General features: G+C 30.4%; 1 protein-coding gene across 1 annotated transcript in view; it reads left to right on the top strand.

The window, feature by feature from the left end:
* Positions 1-26398, top strand: part of unc5ca (unc-5 netrin receptor Ca) — a 191195-nt gene that overhangs the window by 162525 nt on the left and 2272 nt on the right. Inside the window, exons 8-15 of the mRNA XM_051109261.1 lie at positions 15-206; positions 5463-5819; positions 8338-8425; positions 11069-11237; positions 13165-13398; positions 15190-15336; positions 17003-17167; positions 22400-22578. Of these exons, the coding sequence (XP_050965218.1) occupies positions 15-206; positions 5463-5819; positions 8338-8425; positions 11069-11237; positions 13165-13398; positions 15190-15336; positions 17003-17167; positions 22400-22578 (1531 nt within the window). The remainder of the gene's footprint in view (positions 1-14; positions 207-5462; positions 5820-8337; positions 8426-11068; positions 11238-13164; positions 13399-15189; positions 15337-17002; positions 17168-22399; positions 22579-26398) is intronic.

The following is a 26398-nucleotide window of genomic DNA, read 5'->3' as shown; positions in this document are numbered from 1 at the left end:
TGTCTGTTGTGCAGCTGCGCCTGGTGGAGATGAGGTGGCGTTGTACGTGGGCATCGTCATGGCTGTGGTCATGTGTCTGATCGTCTCTGCTATCGTGGCACTGCTTGTGTACCGCAAAACTCATCGGCGCTTTCACTCCGACATCATCGACTCATCTGTGCTGAATGGAGGATTCCAGCCTGTCAGCATCAAACAAGCACGCTCAGGTGAGACAATCAACCTTCATTAGTGAATCACTATCCAGCTGTAATTGGTTAGCTATATATATAGAACTATATATATAAGCAGAACTAATCATCTTCAACAACACATATCTGCATTTCGTTTCTTTATCCATGTTTTGAACGAATTGTGTGAATCATTAGGTTTGCTGGATTTGAAGCGGTGCTGCACAGACCAGTCGGCGTATGACATCAAGTACTGCGAGAGAGATTTAAAAGCATGCAGAGTCATCTGTTCTCTAACCGCTTTTGGGGTACTTTAATGTCACACACCGATTGATCTGATAGTGATGATCATCAAGTCAAACAAGCCCAAGGATGGACCATTCATAAAGGGAACCATTTACTTCACTCCTGAATTAATCAGCCATTTGAATAAATCAAATGAATAAATGACTCGATGACTTAATCATTAAGACATTTACCATTTATTATTTAGAGTATCATTTCATGAAAGAAATAATTTCCATAGTAATAAAAATAAAAATTATTAAAGGTATAGTTCACCCACACAAAAATGAAAATTCTGTCATCATTTACTCACCCTCATGGTCCAAAAGAGTATATGTAATCAATTTTATGCTGAATCAAGCTAAATATTTCTTGCTAAAGCTACTTTTTGTAATGTCTGTTTGATGCTTTACACAACAATGACTTTAAATTATCTTTTGGGAGTAATTTCTCAGCCAAATTTGATGTGCAATTAATTTGAGATTAATTAGATTAATTAATCGTCACATCATGTAATTAATTAGATTAAAAAATGTAAGCCGTTACCAGCCCTTATATTATTTATTTATTTATTTATTTTATAACTAAAATAAAGGAATTAATACTTTTATTCAGCAAGCATGCATTAAATTGGTCTAAAGGGGCAGTAAAGACATTCAGAATGTTGCAAAAGATTTCTATTTCAAGTAAATGCTGATCATTGAACTTTGATATTCATCAAAGAATCCTGAGGGGGGGGGGAAAACAAAAATATTATGCAGTACAACTGTTTTTAATAAGAAATGTTTCTGGAGCAGTAAATCAGCATATTAGAATGATTTCTGGAGGATCACGTGACACTGAAGACTGGAGTAATGATGCTGAAAATTCAGCTTTAAATCACAGGAATAAATTACATTTTAAAATATATTCAAATAGAAAAAGGTTACTTAAAATTGTAATAATATTTCGCAATATTACAGATTTGTGTTTATGTATACCATATATTTTCATTAATTACAATTACACTTGGCACTTTCGGAATTCGGATTTCGTATTTTGGAATTACGGCAGACTTTCTTAGTTTCAAAATGAAATGCAGTGTATTATAAAGACAGTCAATGGAGTTCATTTTCATTTGGACCCCGACGTTATTAAAAATATTTCTTCTTTTATGTTCTGCAGAAGAAAAGAAAGTCATAGAGGTTTGGAATGATATGAAGGTGAAAACATGATGACAGAATTCGTTTTTGAGTGAACTGTTCCTGTAATAACAAATGTAACCAATTTTGAACATCGGTATCTTTTTTCATGTTGCTGTTTTTAACAGATTGAAAGGGATTTTAGGCATGGCAATCATGCAAATCACTATTATGCACATCCTTGAGTGGATTATTGCTTTAGTAAAACATTCAAACAAGCTATTCAGACACAATCTGTTTTACTGCAGCTCTCAGTCAATGCAACAGTTTCAGCAAGGAACTGTGAGAGTGTGTGTGTGTGTGTGTCACCGTAAGACACAAGAATGATTAAAATTCCAATCAAGTGGTGAACAGAATGGAAGGCAGTGTTCCGGTGTTAAATTGTGAGGTGTGTGTGTGTATGTGTGTGTGAGAGAGAGAGAGAGAAAGAGAGAGACTCAGGTGACATTTCATCTGAGGAACATTAGAATGCCTGTCACTCTCCAACCTGAACAGGTTATCATTAATGAAGAATCGTCGTTCCGCTCGCTCTCGTATTGTCTCGCTTTTCCCCTCATTTTCCCGCTCGTTTTCTCTGTTAATTAAACATGAAGCGGGCTGTAGGTGTAAATGGCACCCTGTCAGGGCGAAAGCGCCGTGTGGAGACGCTGCGGAGGACATCAACGAATGAGTTGATAAATACAGAGGTAGGGGATGTTTTGATAGTAAAGCGAGACATTCACATTTGTCAGTTTAGCTCCGGTGAAGATCTCTCCCGGGTTCGGACGTGTTTACTTCGACAGGTGTGATGCAATGCAGTGCGGTTTATGCTGTATCGCCGATCGCAGCGTGATTAATGACTTTAACGTGCGCGTCAGGAGTGGGAACGGTGCTCGTGGTGAGTAATGCACACACCTGAGTAACCGAAGAGAGAAAGAGAGCTGGTGTGCGAAGTGACAATCCTCTGTTTAGTCACTGTGGGAAGCTGAATGTTAATGAGCAATCAGTATGGAGATTACCAGCCGCGGGCTACAAGAGTCCTTTACAAGCTCACAGAAACACACTAACACACGGTGATTTTATTTCAAAATAGCACACAACAGAAATACATACATAGGTCTCCCAGGAAAGTCATTTACCCACTTTCATGCAGTTACAAACTGTGACTTTCTGGAGCACAAATGGAGATGTTTCGAAGAATCGTCAAGCTGCTTTGTTACATGCATTGAAAGTGTATAGTGGCTGTGTTTACATCCAAATTATGAAAAATCTCCAAAAACAACTTATGGATTGATTTTGTGTTTAAAATTGTAAATTCTATAGAAATTTGATGCAAAATAGAGAAGAAAATGGATTTTGAGGCCACTGTGTTTTTTTTTAATGTAAAAAAAAAATTGTTTGCGGTTGAGAGTGTGTAGATGAAATATTGGTTATTTCATATGAAAATTCTAGAAGCTTGTTTCCACAAAGGGATAAAAAATAAAAAGAGAATTTTACAATTCTGACTTTTATCTCACACTACTGAGTTTGTATATCACAATGCTGTCTTTTTTGATCACATTTTTAACTTTAGAATTCATAACTGTGAGGAAAAAGTCAGAATTACATGATATAAACTGAGAATTACTGAGAAAGATAGTCTGAATGATAAAATACAAAGAATCATGAGATATAAAGTCGAAATTACAAGATGTGAAGTCGGAATTACGAGATATGAAGTCGCAATTATGAGATATTAAGTCAAAATTACGAGATATGAAATCAGAATTTTGAGATATGAAGTCGGAATTACGATATATGAAGGCAGAATTATGAGATATAAAGGCAGAAATCATGAGATATAAAGTCAGAATTCCGATATATGAAGTCAGAATTACAATATATGAAGTGGGAATTACAGAGTATGAAATCGGAATTTTGAGATGTGAAGTTGGAATTACGAGATATAAAGTCAGAATTCTAAGTTATGAAGTCAGAATTACAATATATGAAGCCAAAATTTCCATATATGAAGTCGGAATTATGAGATATAAAGTCAGAATTATGAGATATGAAGTCGGAATTACAAAATATGAAATTGGAATTTTGAGATATGAAGTTAAAATTACGAGATATAAAGTCAGAATTCTGAGTCATGAAGTCGGAATTACGATATATGAAGTCGGAATTACGAGATATGAAGTCGGAATTGCGAAATATGAAATCGGAATTTTGAGATATGAAATTGGAATTACGAGATATAAAGTCAGAATTTTAAGTCATGAAGTCGGAATTACGATACATGAAGTCAGAATTACGAGATACAAAGTCAGAATTCTCAGTCATGAAGGCGGTGATTACGATATATGAAGTCGGAATTACAATATATTAAGTCAGAATTACGATATATGAAGTCAAAATTACCATATATGAAGTCGGAATTACGAGATACAAAGTCGGAATGATGAGATATGAAGTCAGAATTATAATATATGAAGTCGGAATTATGAAATATGAAATCTGAATTTTGAGATATGAAGTTGAAATTACGAGATATAAACTCAGAATTCTGACTCATGAAAACAGAATTACGATATATAAAGTCAGAATTACAATATATGAAGTCGGAATTATGAAATATTAAACCGGAATTTTGAGATATAAAGTTGGAATTGCAAGATAAGAAATCAGAATTCTGAGTCATGAAGTCGGAATTACGATACATGAAGTCGGAATTACCATATTTGATGATGTAATTACGAGATATAAAGTCAGAATTATGAGATATGAAGTCAGAATTCCGATATATGAAGTTAGAAATACAAAATACTGCATGAAGTTGGAATTCTGAGATATGAAGTTGGAATTACAAGATATAAAATCAGAATTTTGTGATATGATTTGGAATTACGAGATAAAAAATTAGTTTTTTATGACATGAAGTCGGAAATTACTAGATAATAAATCAGAATTATGAGATATGAAGTCGGAATTACAAGATACGAAGTCACAATTATGAGGTGTGAAGTCAGAGTTGTGAGATATGAAGTGAGAATTACAAGGTATAAACTCACAAATATGAGAAAAAGAATTGTTTTCATTTTATTTTATTATTAACTTATTTATTATGAACTTCTTGAACTTTATATTCATCTGAAATAAATAAATAGGTTTCCACAAAAATATGAAGCAGCACAACACAATAATAAGAAATGTTTCTTGAGCAATAAAATCAAAATATTAGAATGATTTCTGAAGGATCATGTGACACTGAAGCCTAGAGTAAAAATACTGAAAATTCAGTGTTGCATCACAGGAATAAATTATGTTTTAAAATATATATTCATATAAAAATTGTTATTTTAAATGGTAATACTTTTTCACAATATTACTGTTTTTATTGTATTTTGGATCAAATAAATGCAGCCTTGGTGAGCAGAAGAGACTTCTTTGACAAACATTAAATAATCTTATTTTTGAACAGTATTGTATTTCACGAGTTCACGCTTACATATAATTAGCCGGAGTATAGTAATGCATATTTGGCATGCTGTCCGGGGAAGGGCTCCGAGCTCGGGAATGGCCCGAACCCAGAGAACCCCCCTTAGGTGTAGTGAGAACTCGGAGTGAGGAGATGGGGTGGTGGAGGGATGCTGATAAACCGTCAAAAGGATAGAGGTAAGTCAGCTGTATTTGAATGTATAGCCTTGATTGACTTGAGTGGACTCCTGTTGTGTTAGTTAGGCTAGGTATCTGACACGCTCCTCCCGAACCTTGTTAATAAAACATCATTTAATAAGCTGACATATCTGTCCATCTCCAAATATCATTATTAATATTTAATATTAGATTTTTGTGTGTCTGTCTGCAGCGGATTTGCTGGCCGCAACCCCTGATCTGTCTACAGCGGCGGCACTGTATCGTGGTCCAGTGTATGCCCTCCATGACATCTCAGACAAAATCCCCATGACCAGCTCCCCTCTCCTGGAGCCGTTGCCGCTTCCCAACCTCAAGATCAAAGTCTACAACTCCTCTGGCACAGTGACCCCTCAGGACGACATGACCTCTGACCTCTCTGCCACCCTGTCCCCGAAAGTCACCCACTCACTTCTAGACAGCGACCCCATGACTCCACGCAACCAGACGCTAGCACGCACACGGGACCCCACGTGTACGGCGTTAGGGTCGTTTAACTCGCTGGGAGGTCATCTGATCATACCCAACTCAGGTGAGAACGGGCACACACATAAACACCTTATTTATGTATGATTTATGATGCACAGTCACACCCTGGTCCTCGCTCAGTGTCCAACATATTTACGAATCGCTGTGTGATATAATTTATGATGATTAATTGAATGTGTTGATAGTCCTTCATTAGTTTAATTAAGGCATATTGCTGTAACGGGTTCCGGTAAGACGCGATGGAAATGTCACATCCACAATCTCGCATTCGTGTGATGAACATGAACACGCTCAGTGACAGTGATGAATGAATCCAGAGGACAGCAGCTAGTAATAGAGCTACTTTATGAACTACAGAAATGACACATAACACTCCAATGACATTATATGAAGCTCGCTCTAGCTAGCTAGCTAGCCATCCATCCATCCATCCATCCATCCATCATTTTGTTTATCTGTCATTCTTTATACAACAGTTCTTTCTGGTCCTAGAATCTGATTGGCTGAGAGCCTTTTGCAGTGGTGCGATATTCTAGTGATAACAGAACTCCAACCATTTCTCCGTATCTCACAGCGATTGTCATGGCGAATGCCCAGATCCACCATAATTTTATAAATAATACTGTTTTTGTCATGGAATGTACCTTTCAGTCGAGAATGTACTTGTTTAGACTTCAAATATGCTGTTTGTTAATAAAGATAACATCTATTTGAAAAATTGCTTCAGTGTTTTTGGAGATGTGAGCTCCAGATGGCCATTTAACACTCATGGATTCGCCGAGAGCAGCCTCACCTCGGCCAGTTATTCTGGAATTTTCCTGCTGACTCTGATGTCTCTATAGTGCTTAAACATAATTTGTTTTGGGTAAATTTAACAAGCCGTCTTTGGTCAAGCAATCTCATTAATCTGTTATTTGTTCCAGAGCAAGTAGTTTTGGCTGGGGGTAAAGTCTAAAATTACATTTTAAACCACTTTTATGCTTTATTTCAGAGCGCTGCCTTGTACTTTTGACTGAATTGCTTAGCAACTCTTATGATGGCTGTTGTTATTAAATATTATTATTCAATAAATAATATTTTGTATAAATAATAGTAGTATTTAATAATAGTATTTAGTATTGAGAAATGGTGTGTGTTCATGATGGTGATTTTAGTTTCATTGTTCTGCCATTAGATGGCGACGAGACTGTTTTTTTACGAGTCAGCAGTAAAGACTGTTGTATTGGAATAGACTAAAAAAGGGTTGTAAACAATGAAGTTATTTTTACTTTCAACAACACCTTTTAAGATGCAGCCAAAAAATGGAAATCATCTTTAATAGATGAAACGATAATTCGACAAAGATATCGCTTTTCGGACATTCAAACTAATGTTTTATTGTGAGTATGAGGTTGAGCTGAAGAATGAATGCTGTATCAGATGCAGGTAATCACCAGGGGCGCAGTAGAACAATTACAAAGGGGCAAATTCCAATATGCTGTTCAGAGGGCCCAGAAACCATAGCAGTGCCCCTGCTACCATCTCTCTCTCACAGCACTCGACTCTACATAATAAAGTGAGCTTTTAATACAGTAATACAATAAGTTTTTAATGAAACAATTCAACGTTCCTTGTTTACTACTTCTCAAGTGACGTTTTCAAACTAGTAACGGAGGCTTGGGCTCAGCTGTTAAACTGTCAAACTGAGATTTGAGTTCTTGGCTGAAGGAAGTAGTTCACTGTTTCTTATGTACTTACACGCTCGTGCCATTAAACTGTTGTATAAACACAATATCACACTTGTAGCCGTGCAGTGTGGTTGTATATCAGCACGCTGTGATTACCTATGGCCAAATCACAGCCTTGCCAATACACAGCCATATCTTACTGCCAGTGTGATATTGCTCATATCTATCATTCTCCTTTTCTAACTATTGTTCTGTCATGACAACTCTCTGAGGGATTGACATGGTAATGCACATGACAATGTTAACATGTTTGGTCTTGGCGGAATAGATCTGATACGCTGCTGCTGCTGCTGCTGCTGCTGCTGCTGCTGAGGCAGAGCAAGTACCAAGACTTGCTGCACATAAAACATACATGAAATAACCCCCATATAGCATACACAAATCATCTCGTAGCAGATCTATACAAGTGGAGCTGGGGAAGGTGGAGGGTTTCTGAAGCATGCTGCAAAACTGCTACAGCAAGCACTAGTCATATATTAAAATGTCGAGCAGCGAGCTCATTGGCTAACAATACAGGAGAGAACCAATCAGCTGTGTCATGTAATAATGATGTCATTATATCAGATTGAGTTAGATCTATCGGACTGCACCATCTAGGGTTTTATGCCAGAACTTTGTATTTCTATCGGTCATTCTATCGTCTAGCATTTTATCTGTTCTCTTTCATTCTGGGATTGCATATTAAACATTAAGTATGTTCTGTTTGACTATTTTGTTTCTTCACAACATTTTTGGTTTCATTAAGGACAGACAAATTAGTTGATACTTGAAACTAGTCAGCAGAAGGTGTGCGGTTTCTTTCTGAATCAGTCTGTATGTGATATTGAATTGCAGGTGTGAGTTTGTTGGTTCCAGCTGGTGCTATTCCTCAAGGTCGTGTCTATGAGATGTTTGTGACGGTACAGAGGACAGAGAGCTTGAGGTAAAAAAAAAAAAAAAAAAAAAAAAAAAACCCACACACACACACACACACAACACAACACAAACATAAGCAAGTCATTTTATAGATAAATGAGACACTTATACACATACACACAGAAAAAAAATGAGTAATCAGTTATTTGAAAAGAAAAATGCAAGCTAAAAATAAAGGTTATGACTTTTTGACAATAATTAAGCAATATGCATGAATAAAAATGTCAATATATAAAAACAATAATTGAAAAATCATTTACATTCTGCTGGAGCTAAATAGAAAAGCAGTTGTTTTTTACCAGTGTTTTATTGATTGAAAGCCACACTGTTTAAAAGTCATCAAATCTTTACCAAAGCTTCCATTCTGTGACTTATTATTTCAGTCCAGGTGAACTTGCTCACAGGTGATTACATCTGAAAGACTGATTAGTATTTTAGCACGTTTTCATTATATCAGCTTCCCAGTTTTAGCTTTGCTAATGAAGACTTGGCTGCACACGCAATATGCTTGACCATTTGCAAACACATACACTCGCTTACTTATAGAATTTTAAAGCTGCAAATATGCTTGTATTTAAGATTCATCTGTCAATCGTCTGTCCTCCTTTATATGTGACCCTGGACCACAAACCCAGTCTTAAGTAGCACAGGTATGTTTGTAGCAATTGCCAAAAATACATTGTATGGGTCAAAATGATCGATTTTTCTTTTATGCCAAAAAATCATTAGGATATTAAGTAAAGATCATGTTCCATGAAGATATTTTCTAAATTTCTTACCGTAAATATATCAAAACTTAATTTTTGATTGGTAATATGCATTGCTAAGAACTTCATTTGGACAACTTTAAGGGTGATTTTGATATTTTTGATGAAATTGAGCCTTATGACTGGTTTTGTGGTCCAGGGTCACATATTGTGTATCACTCCGGGTTATAGTCATAATTTTAGTGCTTTATATAGCACATTATGTATTTTCATAGAGAATTTAAAGCTGCAAATATGTTTTTCCTTTTATCCTGCTTCACCTTCAATCTCAGAAAAAAGGTACAAAACTGTCACTGGAGTGGTACACTTTCAAAAGGTACTAACACGTATACTTTAGGTACCAATATGTACTTTTAAAGTACTAATATGCACATTTAAGGTACTGATATGTACTATTTAGGTACTAATATGTACTTTTAAAGTATTAATAGGTACAATAAAGGTACTAATATGTACTAACATTTAAGAGTAAATAACATACAAAGATTTACATAGCTTTTGTACCTTAAAGTACAGCCCAAGTCACAGTAACTTTTTTTCTGAGTGTTGAAATGTAAAGCACAGCATGTTTGTTCTGCAGAAATACTTACAATAAAAATCAAATCAATTGTTTTAATGTTGAACTTGATGTAATTTATTAACTTGAACATTTCAAACAATTATGATTCATTTTGTGTGTTTTTGTAGCTTCCACAGTGATTTCAGTGAAAAAAGAAAAGGAGGCAAATGTCTTAAGGGGACAGTTCACCCAAAAATATACATGATATACATGATAGAATTTATTATTAACTTGAAAGTTCTGATTCATTGTGTGTGTTACTGTAGCTTCTACAGTGATTTCAGTGAAAAAGGAAAAGGAGGCAAATGTCTTAAAGGGACAGTTCACCCAAAAGTGAAAATTCTGTCATCATTTACTCACCCTAAAAGTTGGTCCAAACCTGTGTGCATTTCTTTCACACGTGGAACATAAAAGAAGATATTCTGAAGAATATTGGTAACCAAATAGTTGACGCCACCCATTGACTTACATACTAGCGAATAAATGCTACGGAAGTCAATGGGTGCTGTCAACTGTTTGGTTCTTTAAAATGTCTTCTTTTGTGTTTATTGTTGAACATGATATAATTTATTATTAACTTGAAAGTTCTGATTCATTGTGTGTGTTACTGTAGCTTCTACAGTGATTTCAGTGAAAAGGAAAAGGAGGCAAATGTCTTAAAGGGACAGTTCACCCAAAAGTGAAAATTCTGTCATTATTTACTCACCCTCAGGTTGTTCCAGACTTTTATGAGTTTTCTTGTGTGGAACATAAAAGAAGATATTCTGAAAAATGTTGGTAACCAAACAGTTAACAGCACCTATTGAATTCCATAGTAGGGAAAAAAATGCCATGGAAGTCAATGGGTGCTGTCAACTGTTTGGTTCTTCAAAATGTCTTCTTTTGTGTTTATTGTTAAACCTGATAGAATTTATTATTAACTTGAAAGTTCTGATTCATTGTGTGTGTGTTACTGTAGCTTCTACAGTGATTTCAGTGAAAAAGGAAAAGGAGGCAAATGTCTTAAAGGGACAGTTCACCCAAAAGTGAAAATTCTGTCATCCTTTACTCACACTAAAAGTTGGTCCAAACCTGTGTGCATTTCTTTCATGTGTGGAACATAAAAGAAGATATTTTGAAGAATGTCGGTAACCAAATAGTTGACGGCACCCATTGACTTCCATAGTAGCGAAAAAATGCTACGGAAGTCAATGAGTGCCGTCAATGGTTTAGTTTTTTAAAATGTCTTCTTTTGTGTTTAACAGATAAAAGGAAAGTCATACAGGTTTAGACCAACTTGAGGGTGAGTAAATGACAGAATTAAAATTTTGTCTGTCTCTTTCAGGCCTGCGGTCGGTGACGGGGAGGCAGTCCTCAGCGCCGTGGTCACCTGCGGTCCGGCAGGTGCCCTGTTGACCCGTCCCGTCATCCTCACTCTCCACCACTGCGCACACGCCCACTCTGACAACTGGCAAATCATCCTGAAGAGCCACACGCAGCAGGACCAATGGGAGGTGAGGAATTTGAATAGGGCCAATCGGGACAGCCGGTGACTGAATGAAAGCGTGGCAGTGAGTGGAATCAGGTCAGGGAAACTCTGGAGATGAGCCGCTCCATTTCAATAAACTACTTATCCTGCAGAGAGAGGGAAACATGACTGGAAAATAAATGTAACTATCAGTGAAGGCAGGCAGGGTAAATTGGCCTGCTGTGCATGGCAGGGTTCTACAAATAGACAACACAAAATTCAATTATTGCAAGAATGGAGAGGGAAAAAGGATGGCGCGTATTTATCAGGACGAATCTGCTTCCTTTATCAAGGCCGGGATTCCCTCAGACACACACTCGCATTGTGTCTGTCTGTGTGTGTGTGTGTGTGTGTGTGTGTGTGTGCAGGAGAGACAAAATGTACTGAAGAACCTGCTTGTGGGAATATATATCTCATAAAACCTGTCAAAAACATGCCCGGGTCATATTTCACTCTGAAATCAAAATAATATATAAGAAATTACTTTTGTCAAGACAATGAAACCTATTTTTAAACTTTAGAGTTTGCATTTTGATGTTACTTTTGTGATAATTAAGTACAACCTTCACCCAAAAAATTACTGTAACCAAAAAATATTAATCATATAATATTTGTATAATTTGAATTTGAATGTGAATTGCAATATCAGTATTACTATTGTAAAAAGTAAAAATGTGCTTTAACTGTCTTAAAAATAATGTCACAAATGCAAACATTGTTTTAATTAAAAATTATATATATTTAAAAAAAATAATAAAAATAATTAATTAAAAAAAAATATAACATAGATTATATTTAAATTGTAAATATATGTAAATATAATATATTTTATTTATTAATAAGTGTTTTCTGTGTTTTTTCTAGGAAGCGCTTTGTTCTATAGGGGCTAAAAAAATCTTATTTTAATTATTAAATTAGAATAAAGTATGAAATATTATGTTAATATATTGATATATTATTATTATTATATTTAAATTAAAATATTAATATTTAAAATATCTTTTAAATGTTAAACTGATAAGGACAAAGCAGATTTAGTGGCAAACGATATTGTGATTTAATGATAATTTATAATTAAATAAAATAATGTGATTTAAATAAATTATTTATTTATTTTTATTTATTTATTTTTTTAATAGTTGTTTGTCAGTTGTATTTGTTACTTGTATATCACTGCAGCTTTAAAAGCCTACAAAAAATCCTGGTTGGGAAGTCAGAAGTAAAAAGTGCTTTAATTGTCTTGAAAGTAATGTCACAAATGCAAGAATTGTTTTAATTAAAAATAACATATATTGAAAAAATAATAATTAATTTTAATAAATATATAAAATGAATTATATTTAAATTGGAAATATGTAAATATAATATATTTTATATAATATTTTTTTATTAATAATTGTTTTCTGTGTTTTTCCTAGGAAGCACTTTGCTCTATAGGGGCTAAAAAAACTATGAAAATAATTTTGTTCTTATTTTAAATATTAAATTAGAATAAAAGATAAAATATTATGTTATTATACTTGATATGATATTGTAATTTAATGATAATTTATAATTTAATAAAACTGTGTAATTTTAATTAATTTTTTAATTAATTTTAGATAAAATTTATAATTTCATAAAATTGTGTAATTTTAATAAAATAAATTATTATTATTATTATTATTATTATTATTATTATTTGTTTGTTAGTTTGTATTTGTTACTTACGTATCACTGCAGCTTTAAGCTTATAAGTAACGTAAAAATGAGATTAATCATGCAAAATTAATAATAATTGAACTCCCACAGGGGTGTAAATATATATTCAAGTTTGTAAGTGTACTGTATGTGTGTGAGATCTCACTGTAACCCTATACCTGTCATGATGACATGCTCATGTACAGTAAATGGTGTGTGTGTTCTGTGTTCAGGACGTGGTCGTGGTTGGAGAGGAGAACTTCACTACTTCCTGTTACGTTCAACTGGGGGAGGAGGCGTGTCACGTCCTGACCGAGACTCTAGGATCCTACTGTCTGATTGGCCAGAGCGTCTGTCCATCAGCGGCTAAGCGAATCAAACTGGCCGTGTTTGGTCCTGTCGTTACAGCAGGTGTAGACTATCACATCAGAGTTTACTGCCTCGACGACACGCAGGACACACTCAAAGTGCGTAACAGCTGACCAATGTGGCTTTCGAGCCTACTTAAAATGTTATCCAAGGTTTTCTTGCACCATAAATAGTTAATTTAGTTTTTATTGATTATTTTCCACCCTCTCTGACCCTTAAACAAGCTGTTTCTGTTGTTGTATCTTTGTGTAACCAATTTCTATATTGTATGGAAATGAGCACTGTTATGATTGCCTATTAATTTAGGTTAAGTAATGTCAAGGACTAGATCTAACTGAAGAATGACTCTTAATAAGTTTGCTATATTTAAATAAAAATATAGCTTTTAATATTACAGTATTTGTATTATTTTAAGTAGTTTTAATATTTTAATTAGAATTTTTAAATAATTTAATATACTATACCATTTTATGATGACTTATTATGGTTTTTATTATTTATAATTTATAATTAATTGTTTTTATTGTTATCATTATAAATATAAATAATTATAATTATAATATTTATAATGTATCATTTTATTGTTGTTTTTATTTTATGTAATTATTAGTGTAATATTTTAATTATATACATATCTAAATATTAATATTTTAATTTAAGTGATTAAGTAAATTAATATAATTAATATTACTTAATTATTATATCATTTATTATTATTATTATTATTATTATTATTATTATTGCATTTATTCAGACTTCAGTGTTGATATTTTTAATAATTACGTTTAAGTAATTTAGGAATTTAATATACTGTAATGCAACATTTGGCATAATGTAATTTAATATGCATAAATAGTTATATACACACACACACACTCATATTTAAATATTAATATTTTATTTTTAAGTGATTTAGTTATTTAATATAATACAAAATTGAATATAATTAATATTACTTAATTATAATTATTAGTGTAATATTTTCAATATATACATATCTAAATATTAATATTTTAATTTAAGTGATTTAGTAATTTTATATAATTAATATTACTTAATTATTATATAATTTATTATTATTATTATTATTATTATTATTATTATTATTTGCATTTATCCAGACTTCAGTATTGATATTTTTTAATTACTTTAATATTTAAATTTAAATAATTTTAAAAATGTAATATACTGTAATACAACATTTTATATAATATAATTTAATATGCATAAATAGTTACACACACACACACATACACACTTATATTTTAATATTAATATTTTAATTTATTTATTTATTTTAATATTTAATTTAATTTAGTAATTTAATATAATAAAAAAACATTTAATATAATTAATATTACTTAATTATATAATTTATTATTATAAAAAACAACGATTATTATTATTATTATTATTGCATTTATAAAGACTCAAGTTATAATTATATAATTATATTTATTTTAATATTTATATTAATATTTTTATATTATATTTATTTTGCTATTTAAATAATGTAGTAATTTAATAAACTGTAACACAACATTCACAAATTCCTATATTCCTAAAATCTTAAAACTTTTTTTCATTTTATTAATTGTAATTTCAGCAATTTTGTAATATGCTATAATACAACATTTAATATAATGTAATATAATATATACAGACTTCAGTATTAATATTTTTGTATTAATTCAGTATTAATATCTATTTTAATATTTAATTGAAACAATTTGGTCATTTAATATGCTGTAACATTTAATATAAAGTAATTTACTATCACTTAATTATGAGATAAGAGCCATTTGAAATGCACAGTGATTGTAAATGTTATATATGGTTGTATTATAAACTGCAGCACAATACTTGACTGTATGTGTTTGTGTGAACAGGAGGTGCTGCAGATAGAAAAACAGATCGGTGGAAAACTGCTGGATGAACCAAAGTCTCTGAACTTCAGTTACAGCAACCACAACCTGAGACTGTCAATACATGACATTCACTCACAGTGGAAGAGCAAACTACTCACCAAATACCAGGTGCAGACACAACTGGATTTATTTGAAGCATGTGTATGTTTGGAGTTATCGAGATATTCTTTGCCAAATCGAGTATTTTTTTTATTTATAGAGCACATTTACACGTACAAAACAGTCCAGTGTGATTCAATAAGACACACCGATGACAAAAAAAAACTAAGAAATCTGAAGAAAGCCCAGTGAATACAGATGAGTCTTCAGACAGAGAGGGAGAAGATCTCATGTCCCGTGACAGATCATTATGTAACCTTGGGTCAGCGATAGAAAAAGTCAATTTAAAGTTTAACCAAGACGGTGGTGTGATGAGCTGAGCTGGTCAAACATTTACAGCTTAAATCATGCACTGAACAACAATTCCTTCTTAGGAATTGTTTCCTTGCCAAGATACTTAAAGAAGTAGTTTAAAAGTGTTTTGCTTGAATAAACCCTGGAAAATGTCACTGGGTATGTGCATTGGGTAAACATGGTATAACTGACTCTGAACCAATGGATACATGTGTAAATCACAGTTTTAATGATTTAGTGATTTCAATTTTTTTAATTCATTCATTTTAATTTATTAATTATTACTTGATTTCATTATTCTTAATTTAATTAATCTATGTAATTCAATTGTTTTTTTTATTTTAATATTTAAATTTAAAATGTAATATTACTAAATTGTATATATTCTGCTTATATATATATATGTATTATATTATTTTATTAAATTATGTTACATTAATAAATTAATATATACATAAACTATTAATTATATAATTAAATACTTATATTAATAATTAAAATCTTATACTATTGATTATATTAATATTAATCAATAAAAATATATTTATTTATGTTTTTTTAAATATATAAAGTAATTCAGTGTAATTTAATTTATTACATGTATACAGACTTCAGTATTAATATTTGGTATTTTTTATCTTATTGTATTTCAGTTTGAGGGATTAAGTAATTTAAAATAATATAAATTAAATATAAATAATATAATATAAAGTAAGTATTATTTATTAATATTAAATGTATACAACCTTCAGTGTTAATATTTGATCATTTTTTTTATTTTAAGATTTTAATTTTAAGTAATTGAATATAAGATTATTTAATATTTCTTATTTTTTGTCGTTTATTAGTAGTAGTAGTAGTACTATAATTTTAGTTGTTAAAAATATACAGACGGCACTATTCATGTTTTAATTATTTTTATATTTCTGATTAAGTAACGTAATTTTATTAATATTATTATTTTATATAATTAACTAAATTAATTAAATTATATAAATTCTTGTTAATGTTAATCAATATTAATATTTAATTTTTTATTAAATATATTAAGTAATTTAATATTATTTAATATTACTAATTTTGTATAACTTATTACATACAGACTTCAGTATTAATATTTGTTCATTTTTTTATTTTCATATTTTAATTTTAATAAGTAATTTAATATAACATTTAATATACAATTATTTAATATTAATTAATTGTTGTGGTTTATAATTAATAGTCGTAGTAGTAGTAGTAAGACTGATGTTTTTGTTTAAAAAATACACACTGCACTATTAATATTTGAATTATTTTTTATATTTCTGATTAAGTAAATATTAAGTATTATTATTATGAACAGATGTGATGTGAAGTGTCTGTCTGTGTGTCTGTGCAGGAGCTGTCTTTCTCTCAGGTGTGGAGTGGATCGGTTCGGCGGCTGCATTGCTCCTTTGCTCTGGAGCGTCAGAGTGTGAGCGTGTGTGAGTTGTGCTGTAAGCTCTGCGTCAGACAGGTGGAGGGAGAAGGTCAGATCTTCCAGATCTACACCACCCTGAGCGAGGTACAGTAACACGCCCTCTCATGCCCTCTGCTGTCCCGCTCACACATCTTTACATGCTTGATATTCACTCAGAATGAAAACATACACCCATCTTTAAAGCTCTCACACAGGTAACAAAATCCTTCTCTCACTTTATTTCCGTCACTCTCTTATATTATTTCCGAACTTGTTGCGATGCATTCTTGAAAAGGGTGACCAGATGTCCCAATATGGCATGTTCAGAACAGCCCCAACGTACAGTGATTATTTTTACCAGCAGAGGGTGCTGCGAGCTACACTGATGACAGAGTAGAGCGTTATTATCATCAGTTATCAAAAGATACATTGTGCTTTTAAGCTAGTAACACACTAACTATTTATGTTAAATTAAAAACAATAATGTTTGTATGTGCTTCACAACACACATACACACACACATAATAGGTTGCAGGATTGTTTTAATGACAACTTTTAACGTCCTGAAAACCAGGGACATTACCTAGTTCAGTAGTCAAAATATCATTGAAATCACATTTATGATTATCTATGAATTAAAACCTGGGCACAATATTTTATTTGAAACAGCAAACTATTGCAAAGAGTATTATAACAAAATGATGCCTTCACAAAAACTAATTACAAAAATAAAACAAATATAAGAACACATGATAAATAAAACAGTATTTAACAAATATTTTGACATTTTCTAACTATATTTAATATTTTTATTTTTATAAATTGAATATATATAACAACTTTTTAAACATTGTTTTATGTTTATGCTTTTGAAAAATATTTGAATCATTCCTAATTATAATTATACTTATTATTTTGGAGCTCATTTTGGAAATAAAAATGCAACATAATTATTTTGCATTTTTATTTTCTAAATGAGCCTAAAATGCAAAATAATAAGCCAAATTAATGATAGTAAGAGTAATTTCTAAGCACAAAAAAAGTTTGAGAAAACTAATATATTAAATACAATTACAAACAGGAAATGCTAAAAGTATTTGTTAAATACAGATTTTTTTTTTTTCATATAGTATTTTATTTTAATATAACATTGCTTTGAATATTTTGCTTATAAGCTTTGAACAGCTTGCTATTTCCCATGATTATTATTAACTGTTTTTATAGTGTGACTTTGTGGTAAATGGTATTAAAACTAGATCTAAATAAATAAGTAAATAAATAAAATAGAAGAATCATAATAATGTTGCTATTTTCCTTGATTATTATTAACTGTTTTCATAGTGTGATTTTTGGTGAATGGTATTAAAAATAGATCAAAATCATAAAATAAATAAATAAATAAAATAGAAGAATCATAATAATGTTGCTATTTCCTTGATTATTATTAATTGTTTTCAAAGTGTGATTTTTGGTGAATGGTATTAGAACTAGATCAAAATTATTAAATAAATAAATAAAATAATATAATAAAATAATAATAATATTGATATTTACCATGATTATTATTAACTGCTTTCATAGTGTGATTTTTGGTTAATGGTAATAAAAATAAATCAAAATCATAAAAATGAATAAATAAATAAATAAATAAATAAATAAAATAAAAGAATCATAATAATATTGCTGTTTTCTTGATTATTATTAACTGTTTTTATAGTGTGATTTTTGGTGAATGGTATTAAAACTAGATCAAAATAAATAAATAAATAAAATAGAAGAATCAAAATAATCTTGCTATTTACCATTATTATTATTAACTGTTTTCATAGTGATTTTTTTTTTTTTTTTTTTTTTTTTTTTGTGAATGGTGTTACAACTACATCAAAATTATAAAAAATAAATAAATAAATAAAATAGAAGAATTATAATAATCTTGCTATTTACTGTGATTATTATGAACTGTTTTCATAGTGTGATTTCTGGTGAATAGTATTAAAACTAAATCAAAATCATAAAGAAGTAGAAGAATCATCATAATCAACGCAAAAATCATCATAATTACATTTATAGTATAGGGAACCCACAACAATCAGAAAACAAAAAACATTCAGAGATGTATTGAGCCTGTATTTTTTTTTTTTTTTCAATGCCATTTTGACCACTCAAATAGTAAATGTCTCTTGTTTCCATTTCATTAATCTGCTCACCTTATTCTGGAAATGATATTTTGCTGATAAATATGGGGCAGCCTTTGTAATGCTGTCTAGGTAGGCAGTTCACTAGGGTTTGGATGGGCTCCGTGCTCTCCGTCAGCTGTCTGTCTTCATTCCCGTGCGTTTGCGTCTCTGGAGAAGAGGCTGTTTCTGTTTAATCCGTCTGACGGCTGTGAGAAGGGCTTCAGCTACTCCTAACACCCTCACGCGTCTGTCTATACATCACAAAGGGTTTTGCGCGGAGCCGCTGTGTTTTTCTCTCTTCGGCGCTCCTGCTGCTTTAATCAATGTGTCTAATTAAGAAGAGCACAGATTCGTTAACATTATAGATGGATGCGTTGCCATGAATTGAGTCTTTCTGGGCTGCGGAGCGCGTCTGTCTGACTGATGTTCGGCCTCTTCAGGGACGCCTTTCAATGCACTTGTAATTTCAAACTAGTAAAAATAGACTGAGTGCATTTATTGATCAAGGATGCACATTTTAATACACTTGTACAATGATGTTTCAATGAGCAAGATTCTGTTTAGCTTTGCTTTTCATCAGACGTTTTTGTCTGTTTTGTCTGTCTGTAGTTTTGTGCTAATTTGCAGGAGAACTTAGACTTGTATAATAATAATAATAATAAAAGGAATTAGAATTTTAAAACTAGAATTAGAATCAGAGAAATAAAACAGAATTCTAAAACCTGGTTTCAGTATTCTACTTGTCTTGCATCATTTTTCCGCATCTTGTAATTTCATTGTATTTTTTCTGTCAAAGTAAGGCTAAAATGCAACATAATAAGCCAAATTAAGCCTAATTAAAGAAAGTAAAGATAATAAAAGTAATTTTCAATTAAAACGAATATATTTATTCAATTAAAACAAATATATTATATATATATATATATATATACAATTACAAACATGAAATGTTAAAAATATTTGTTAAATACAGTTTTATTTTTATAGAACATTTTGCTATAATATAACATTGCTTTGAAAAGCTTAGATTACTATTAACTATATTTATGGTGTGATTTTTGGTGAATGGCATTAAAACTAGATCAAAATCATTAAAAATAAAAGAATCATAATAATCATCATCATAATTATATTAATAATATAGGGAATCAACATCAATTAAAAAAGCTAAAGCATTTAAAGATTTTTTAAATGAAAAAAAAGCTATTTTAGCATATTTTTGCAGTGCTTTTTTAGTATTATTTTTACATGATCGAAGTTATTAATATTTTGATATTTTTAAGATATTTTAAGTTTTCATATTATTTTTAGGTTAGGTTTTAGTCATTTTTTTATATTTCAATGTAGCTTTCATTTATTTTTATTCTAATTGTAGTTAGTTGGCAAGGCAACATATTTAATTTTCATAGTATTTTTACATTATTGAAGTATTTATTAATATTTTTCATTTTTATTATATATTTAAAATTTTCATAATACTTTTAGGTTAAGTTTTAGTAATAAAGCTTTTATTTTAGTTAGGAAGCATTTTTAATTTTCATAGTATTTACACTTTATTATGCTTCATTTCAATTTTATTTCAATTAATGAAAATGATTTTTAATGTTTCACTATTATAATTATTAGTTAATATTAACCACATTCTTTCTGGGTTGTTGCTAGGGTGTTTTGGGTGTTTTTAAGTTTTTATAAACAAACACTTAGGGTTTAAGTTTTAATAATGTTGTTTTGTGTTTTTACTTAAAACTCTCCTGCTTACCATGACTGCATTTATTTGTTTAAAAATATAGTAAAATCTGTAATAATGTGAAATATTATTACAATTCAAAATAGCTGTTTTTATTTTGAATATATTTAAAAAAATATATTTTTAATTTAATTTTTCGTTTTTAATTTTTCGTTTTAATTATTTAGTTACATTTTTTTTATTTTAGTTTTATTTTAGTGAGGCAGCATTTTTAATTTTCAAAGTATTTACACATTATTATACATTATTTTAGCTTTATTTCAATTAATGAAAATAATTTGTAATATTTCATTATTATCATTTGTAGTTAACATGAACAACTTTGTTTCTGAGTGGTTGTTAGGGGATTGTGGGTGTTTTTAAGTAATTTTTTTTTTTTTTAAGGTTTAATTGTCATTTTTAATTTTGTTTCAATGTTCAGTGTTGTTTTTTGCTTTTACTTAAAACTCTTTTGCTCACCATGGCTGCGCTTATTTGTTCAAAAATACAGTAAAATCAGTAATAATCTGAAATATTATTACAATTCAAAATAGCTGTTTTCATTTTAAATATTTTTTAAAAAATAATTTATTTTTGTGATTTAAAGCTGAAGTTTAAACATCGTTACTCCAGTCTTCATTGTCACAAAAAACATTTCTTATTAAAATCCGTGTTGAAAAAGTATATTTTTGTAAAATATTTTTGAGGATTCTTTGAATAATAGAAAGTTCAAAAGAACAGCATTTATTTGAACATTATAAATATCTTTACTCTCACTTTTTAAATAATTTAATGCATCATTTGAATGTGATTTGATTTCATTTCTGTAGGAAATTTAATATTCTGTGTCACTCAAATGCAAAGCAGCTGTGCTGATTTTACATCCTCCGCTTCTGCTCTTGTAGATATACAAAAGCTTTTATTTGGCGCTGTTGCTTTTTGCGAATAATATCGCCAACGAGTGTGATTTAATTAAACCGCCTCTTCCACACACGCACACACACACTCACACTCATGCACAATTGAAATTGCAGCTTGGATTTTAATGCATTGGAAATGTCAGTCGATATTATTTCCGAGAAGCAGAGAGCATCTCCAGCAGCGAAAGAGCCCTGATTCAGTCAGAACATTTCTAAATGCCATAAGAGCAGCGGAGATCTGCGGGAGACCAGACACGTGATGCTGTTTATACATATGAAGATACATATGAACTGCTTTAAAATGAACACTATGAAGAAGAACTATGTTACGATATTTATTCACACCTTACAACCTCATTTCATGTCTAAGTGACACTTAAAATCAAGTCGTGTCAGCTGCAGTCGGGCCAAATTTTGTGTTGGCATCTCTTAGCAATACAGAGTTATGGCATTTGGAACCGTAGTCGCAAATCAGATGATCTGTATTCAACAGAAGTAACAATGTTTTCCGCAGGACGTCCAGAGCATCGACACGTCCCTGATGGATCCAGGCAGCAGCATCACGGTTTTGGCAGGTCCGAGCGCGTTCAGGATCCCGGTCAGCATCAGAAGCAAACTGTGCAGCAGCCTGGACGTCCCGCACACGCGCGGAAACGACTGGAGAATACTGGCACACAAACTCAACCTGGACAGGTGACGCTTACACACATCAACACTGCGTGTGCGTGCACTCACACACACAGAATGATTTAGAAAAGTTTGGGGTCGGTAAGTTTTTAGACGTCTCTTATGCTATTAAGGCTGCGTTTATTTGATCAAAAATGCAATAAAAACAGCAAAAATGTAAAAAAATATTATAAATTAAAAGAACCTTTTTTTATTTGAATATATTTTAAAATGAAATTTATTCCTGTAATGAAAAGCTGAATTTTCAGCATCAGTGTCACATGATCATTCAGAAATCATTCTAATATGCTGATTTGCTGCTGAAGAAACATTTCTGACTATAATCAGTGTTGAAAACAGTTGTTCTGTTTTATATTCTTTGTTAAAAACCATGCATAATTTAATGCATCCTAGCTTAATAAAAGCATACATTTCTTTAAAAAAAATAAAAAATAATAATAAATAATTATAGAAATATTAGACAACAAAAATCTCTCTAATATTACCATTTTGCGTTCTAAAATACTAATTTTGTGCTGAAAAGGTTTTAATGACTGAATATAACTGCATGTGAAAGAGTAGCTTGGAGCTGGAATTTATGCTAAATTATTTATTTTGTAGCAGTACATAATACGCAATACATACAAGAGAAACATATTATATCATGCTACCATCTACTCCCACTGCAAAACTGCAAGCTATGCACTTTTTATTTGAAACTTTTTTAATTTAATTTAATTTAGTTTCATTTAATGCTCATGGATTAAAAAATAAAATAAGTATTTTTAAAATTAAAAATTTTGCTTTAGCCACTATCTGAAATGAAATAAAAAATAAGGTAAGTTATTCCAGCTGTTGTTATTGGTCAGTATTGTTATGTATATGGTGTAAAAAATTAAACAAGTGTTGAATTCCTAAAGTGAGATGTATCATCTGCCAAATCAAGTTTATAATATATAATATAATATAATATAATATAATATAATATAATATAATATAATAATACATTTTAGGATTTTTTTTATATTTCTCTTTAGCTTTAATTCTTTTTCTTTTTTCTATTATTCTTTTTCTTTTTTTTTTACTTCAGTTTTAGTTTTAATAATTTTGGTACTTTAGATAGTAAAAATATTTTTAATATTAATAATACTTTTATATTTTATTTATTTTTATTTTTTTTCGGCTTTATTTCAATTAATGGGAATATTTTTTGTAGTATAGATTTTTAGTAATATAATATAATATAAAAATAAGTAGGGTTTTTTTTTGTTTGTTTGTTTAGCTGTAATTTAAGTTTTAGTTTTAATAATTTTAGTACTTTAGTTTTTTATTTCATTTCAGATTTCACATTTATATAAGTGCTTATACATATAAATAATTATAAAATAAAATAAAAATACTTAAAATACTTTTATTTCAGCTTTATTTTAATTAATGGAAATATTTTCAATAGTATATTTTTATAATATAATGTAATGTAATATAAAAATAAGTTAAGTATTTCATTTCATTTTATTTTATTTCAGCTTTATTTATTAGTTTTAGGATTTTTTTAAAATATTTATTTTAATTATAATTTATTATAATATAAATAAGTCTAAAAAAAATATAACTTCAATTTTGGTTTTGATAATTTTAGTACTTTATTTATTTATTTATTTTTTTATTTATTTTTTTTTTCAAATAGTTGCCAAAGCAAAATTTTTCATTTTAATAATCCTTATATTTGTATTTTAGTTCAGCTGTATTTCAGTTAATGGAAATATTTTCAATAATATCAATTTTTAATAATATAATAAATAAATATAATATAATATATAATGCTGATTTTCAGCTATGATTATTTAGTCAGTATTTTAGCTGATCTGCAGTGTGAACATTTGTTCATCATCAGTGTGCTGCGACTGCAGTGTAGTTTTTATTTTAAAAGAGGTAGAAGAGAAACTAATCTGCTCTAAAAGTATCTCACAGGAGTTTGGAGACAATTAACGGTGGAAAAACAGCAGGAGAGCAAAAGAGAAATTTCCTGTTGTTCTTTTGGGTCCACCTGGAGAATACAAAGAGATATATTCACTCTCTCCAACATCAACTTTTCAAAATACCAGCGTTTCTGTGAGCCTCCACAATTCACATAATTAGAGGAAAAGGCAAAAAAAGCGCAGGACCCCTATGGTTTGAGTTCTCGTTGAGGTGTTACTGCAGGACGCTTAAAGAACGAGAGATCCGCTTTCAAACGGGAGAGAGTTTAGGATGGAGAGCGTGCTGTTCACCTCCGAGGACCAACGGGCATGAAAGAGTCAGAAGACGAGAGAGTTTGGGTTCACAGGGGACAGGAAGTGGAGAGATAAAGCGAGGAGGATCCTGGGAAGAAAAAGATGTTAAAAGCGAAAAGACAGGCTGTGAATGTTCTTCATCAGTCATCGACTGCGGTTCTCCAGAGCCGCTGCGCAGCACCTTCTGCAGAGATGTTTTTATTCTGCTGGAGACGCAGAGAGCTGCTCCGTTCAACTCCGATTACAGCGGCTTTGATAAACACGCCATCTGTAGGACTGGCTCATGTTATATGCCATATGATGCTGCAAGTGTGTCAGCCTGCTGAGATTCTGCTCTATAGTACATATACAGTACATGTCAGAATCATATGAAGTAACACACAAGTACAAAGCAAAGGATGTGCTGTTAGGGGTAAAGCACCTGATAGAAATATAGAATTCAGTTGTATGTAGACATGGGCATATTGGCTGTTTTCTTGTTTGTGACTGAATAATTTAATCAGATTAGTTGCAATTATTTGTATGTTACAACCCCCGGCTCAAAGGGAAGCAACTCAACCGTTACTGAACTCAAAGCAGAAGACTTTATTCATCAAAAACTAATTCCCAAAATAGGAGAATAATAAAATAAAACAGTGTTTCTGTAAGCGTCAGTTTTATCAGTGCGTAATGCGGGGTGTCTGAATGAACGTGTCATGTATTGTTGCGGTGTTGAAAAATGTACAAAGCGAAACCCAAAACATAAGCAAAATGGGGAATTCAAACAGAACCAAAGGCAAAGCAAAACCTAAGTCAAACAAACCAAAAAGTAGGAAGAACTCAAACAAAGCCTCAAACCCAAGTGCCCACGCTAACACGTCTATCGGTCTCTTTTGAAAGAATGGTGCAGCCAGGTGCAGTTAAGTCGTGGGCGGGGCAGCCAATCACCACGCTCCCAAAACGAAAGTGCAGGGATCGTCACATGTAGGTGCTGATATTTACTGAGAAAAGGCCCAAAATCTTTTAATAGACACAAAACAGGGATGTATTTTATATGTATAATTTTTTTTATTATTAATTTTTATATTTTTTTTTTATTTTTTATTAGTGTTATTATTACTATTAATTTATATGGACTTTCAAAGCAAAGCAATGAAGACATAATAATATGTCTTTATTGCTTTATAATAATAATAATATTATTATTATTATTATTATTATTAATAATAATACAATTCTTAATAATAACAATAATAATAATAATTTTATTATTAGTAGTAGTAGTAGTAATAATAATAATAATAATAATACCATTCTTAATAATAATAATAATAATAATAATAATAATAATAATAATAATACCATTCTTAATAATAATAATAATAATTTATTAATAAATAAATAAATAAATAAATTAATTAATTAATTAATTAAATATTTTATTGTAATTTTATTATTATGGACTTCCAAACAAAGAAATTAAGACAGACATAAATATTGTTGTAATTTTACTGTTGTTATACAAAATAGTAGTAGTAATAATAATAATAATAACAACGAATTATTATTATTAATAATAATAATACAATTCTTAA

The sequence above is a fragment of the Labeo rohita genome, chromosome 5 (assembly GCF_022985175.1).
Source record: "Labeo rohita strain BAU-BD-2019 chromosome 5, IGBB_LRoh.1.0, whole genome shotgun sequence".
In the NCBI taxonomy this organism is placed as follows: domain Eukaryota; kingdom Metazoa; phylum Chordata; class Actinopteri; order Cypriniformes; family Cyprinidae; genus Labeo; species Labeo rohita.
The sequence above is the reverse complement of the archived record's forward strand: the minus strand, read 5'-3'. Positions and strand labels throughout refer to the sequence as shown.